Genomic DNA, 3,347 nt, shown 5'->3' on the forward strand with positions numbered 1-3,347 from the left:
GCCCAACGAAAATCCACTGCGCAATCAAGGGGACTCATTCAAGCCTATGCAATTACCTGATTGGGACTAGGAAATCAACCTACCAAATAACGTCTCTCCTGATAATCCAATTACTTTATTCACTTTATATTATATACCAGAAATCGTCAATTTGATAGTTAAGAAGACAAATAGCTATCTGCGAGAGCCTCAGGACGATTCGTGCCCTCGTACAAGAGCAAAGGAGTGGTATCCAACCTCTCGCGGCGAGATTTATATCTATTTTGCAATTCGTATTTATATGACCTTATATATAGATAATGAGATCGCAAACTATTAGAATACAAGGGATTTTGTCCTATCGCACCCAATTACAAGCTATATAAGCAGGGACAGGTTCCAGGAGCTTCATATACGTGTGCGATTCCATGGAAATCAGGAACAAGGCCCATACGAGAAGGTAACCCCCATTTTCCTGTTTATTTTACTCGAAACTAGCTAATAAATTACCGAGCAGGTTAAAGCCTTAAGTACATACATCCAAGGGGTTAATTTAAGGGTTTGGAAGCCTGGACGTGACTTGGCAGTAGACGAGATAATCGTACGATTTGAAGGTCGATCAAAGGAGATAACTACTGTTCCAAATAAGCCCATACCTACTGGATATAAGGTTTGGGGGGCAGCCCAGAGAGGGTTCTTACTCGTATGGAACTGGCATATTCCTGGTCAAAAAAATGGGCCTGTGGGAGTACGTACTCCAAGGGAGCTTGGTGGAATGATTAAGGCCGGAAATGGAGGAAATATGTCACGTGCTGCGCACAGGCGTATATATAGTGTTGAACTAGCTAAAGCAATATAGCTAGGGTCACGTGCTTGCAATGTAAACCAAGTAAACGATACTGAATTGACTGCTGTTCTACAGTGGTAAGTAGCCCGTATATATAGCCCTGAACCCCCTAAGTCACATGTACTAAATCCCTATGCCAGCTGAACCGATTACAGCTATACAGGGTATTCCAGCCGTACAGGGTATTCCAGCTGGACAGGGTATTAAGCTAGTGCACAGCCCCATGGCGTTCGGTTCCAGGGCTTACTAAGCCTATTAGGGGCCTCAGGCCCCTAATTTCAACATATAGCTTCTTTACCGCCATTAGGGCACCATCATTCATACATATATTTACACAAACACATACATTTCCACTTCCACAGCTTGTCCAGGCCGTGACATGGTAGCAATGCCCTAAGATTTCGACCTCCATATCGATACCTTATTACGAGCTCTTAATTGAGTCCTCGACCCATATACATGCCATCCTCCAGAATGGCCCCCATCCCCAAAAACCCCCAGTCAAAAGGCAAAACCCTTACCAGGCAAGCCTCTGACGAAGACGAAGACGAAGACGAAGAACCCTCTGCTTCTCTTTCAACACAGACCCCTCAGCGATTTCATCGAAAGAATGGCTTTAACGATACCGAATTACAACAGATTGCACACCTCCTTTAACAAATGAACTTGCAAGAGACCCCGGCTCCTGCTGCCTCTCCTGCTCGTCCCTTACCAATATCGAACCCTCCTCCCTCCTCTCGCTTGCGCGCCGCAGATATTGGTTATTTTGATCCTGAAGGCACGGATATAACAGGAAAGACTGTGATTTATACGGACGTTTTCGCATTTACGGATATGCTCTTGCATTTGGCAGAGACTCAGCACGACGATATTCGCACGGCCTTCCCCCTTTGCCTTCGTGGCACCGCTCTCTTTTGGTACTCGACAGAGCTTACACCCCTGGAACGCTCTCTCCTGTCGTCCGCTCCAGTTTCTACACTTTGCACTTCTCTTATTTCACGATTCAAGGAACGTCCTGGTATCGCTTTACGTGCTTTGATTTCCTCTCGGTTTACCTTCTCTGATATTCGCTCTGGCAAGACTATACGTACACACGTCCAAGAGATGCTTCGATTCGCTCGTTCTTCTGGTTTTGAGTCTGAGTTTAATACTCTTCTCTTAATACACAATTCCCTCGATACTTCTTTACGTGGCCATATTGACGAACCAACGGAGACAACTACCCTCGGCCAGTTCTTGACTGCAATTGACGCAAAATGGAGCCTCTGGCTAGATATGGCTCACCGAGCTCCCTGGCCAAGACAAAATCAGAATCAGAATCAGAATCTCCTTCCTGGCCTTCCTGAACCTCCTGTTAATACCACTTAACCTCTGAATTCAGCTCCACAGGACTCCCCAGCCACACGAGATTACTATCGCAAGCCTTATAGGGCAAGAGCTTACCAGGTTGAAGCAGAGGAGGAGACGTATACCCCTAGCTCTAGTGGTCCTAGTGCGGCAAATCTGTGGTATCAGAACTTTGTTGAGCAGGAGGAGAAGAGGGTTGAGGAGCTAGTTCAGGGCGTGGGCTAGGCTCAAACGGGGACGTTTCCTTTCCTTTTTGAGGGGGCATGTCACGTGCTGCGCACAGGCGTATATATAGCTTCTTCACCGCCATTAGGGCACCATTATTCATACATATATTTACACAAACACATACATTTCCACTTCCACAGCTTGTCCAGGCCGTGACAAAATAAGACACAAGCAGTAGTTCTGCACTTGATTAAAAGGTTACCTAAGCCTCCTAAGGAGTCTGGCTATCACGTTTACCTTAATAATCTCTTTGTTTCCACTCGCTTTGTTTAATATGCTCGCTCCCAGGGAGTTACAATTACTGGGACTTGCAGGACAACTGGTGGGGTTATTAAGAAGCTTCTTGACCTTCAAAAATCGGACAAAAAGGATATAATACCCTGGGGTGAAACGTATTCCAGGTATACACCTAATGGAGAAGTATGTTACGTTAGATGGAAAGATTAAGCCTTTGTTTTAATAATGTCTTCCTTTATGTCAGGTAACGAGCGTGTTTTACGGCTAAGGAAGAGGCCTAAGGAGACTTCTTCTAAAGCAAAGACTATACGAATACCCTTTGGTAATCAGGCTACAAAGGTGCTCTCAATTCCTGTAATTACGGACGGATATAATTATCATATGGGAGCAGTTAATGAGTTTGATCACCTGACTACCCAGAACGCTAGTTTACGGCATGTGGAACGGGGAGGGCACCAAGTACTAGAGTATTAGTTACTTCGTACGGTTCTAATTAATTACTATTTGCTTGCTTTATGTAGCGATGTACCAGAGCCTAGGGCTGTGAGCTTCAGAAGCCAGTCTGATTTCAGGGACTAATTAATTGGTGCTCTCTTAGCTAAAGGGAGGGAGAGTGAGGTGTGCCCAAAGAGAAGAATATCCCATATAAGCCAGGGAGCAGAGGAGGTGTTCCCTTGGTTACATGAGCAAGTAAAGCTTGGTAAATCTA

The 3,347-nt window shown here is 45.2% G+C and overlaps 3 protein-coding genes across 3 annotated transcripts; all 3 read left to right on the forward strand.

The window, feature by feature from the left end:
• Window positions 1-496: 496 nt before the first annotated feature.
• On the forward strand, window positions 497-667 carry K444DRAFT_496457 (pea pathogenicity protein; the record flags this gene model as incomplete). The annotated part of the gene is made up of 1 exon (XM_024873280.1): window positions 497-667. A coding segment is annotated over one exon (171 nt), but the record flags the coding sequence as incomplete, so codon positions are not given.
• Window positions 668-1,155: 488 nt separating this feature from the next.
• K444DRAFT_614851 (uncharacterized protein) lies at window positions 1,156-2,533 on the forward strand. Its single transcript, XM_024880604.1, has one exon. The coding sequence runs from the start codon at window positions 1,487-1,489 to the stop codon at window positions 2,192-2,194; it is 708 nt and encodes a 235-aa protein (XP_024734637.1). The 5' UTR covers window positions 1,156-1,486; the 3' UTR covers window positions 2,195-2,533.
• Window positions 2,534-2,848: 315 nt separating this feature from the next.
• Window positions 2,849-3,112, forward strand: K444DRAFT_533430 (uncharacterized protein; the record flags this gene model as incomplete). Its single annotated transcript, XM_024875151.1, has 1 exon — window positions 2,849-3,112. A coding segment is annotated over one exon (264 nt), but the record flags the coding sequence as incomplete, so codon positions are not given.
• Between the last annotated feature and the right edge of the window lie 235 nt (window positions 3,113-3,347).

Source organism: Hyaloscypha bicolor (assembly GCF_002865645.1).
Source record: "Hyaloscypha bicolor E unplaced genomic scaffold K444scaffold_114, whole genome shotgun sequence".
Classification (NCBI taxonomy): Eukaryota; Fungi; Ascomycota; class Leotiomycetes; order Helotiales; family Hyaloscyphaceae; genus Hyaloscypha; species Hyaloscypha bicolor.

Coding starts and splice junctions, on each gene's coding strand:
- K444DRAFT_614851 (XM_024880604.1), top strand. CDS start 1,487: ATGAACTTGCAAGAGACCCCGGCTCCTGCTGCCTCTCCTGCTCGTCCC.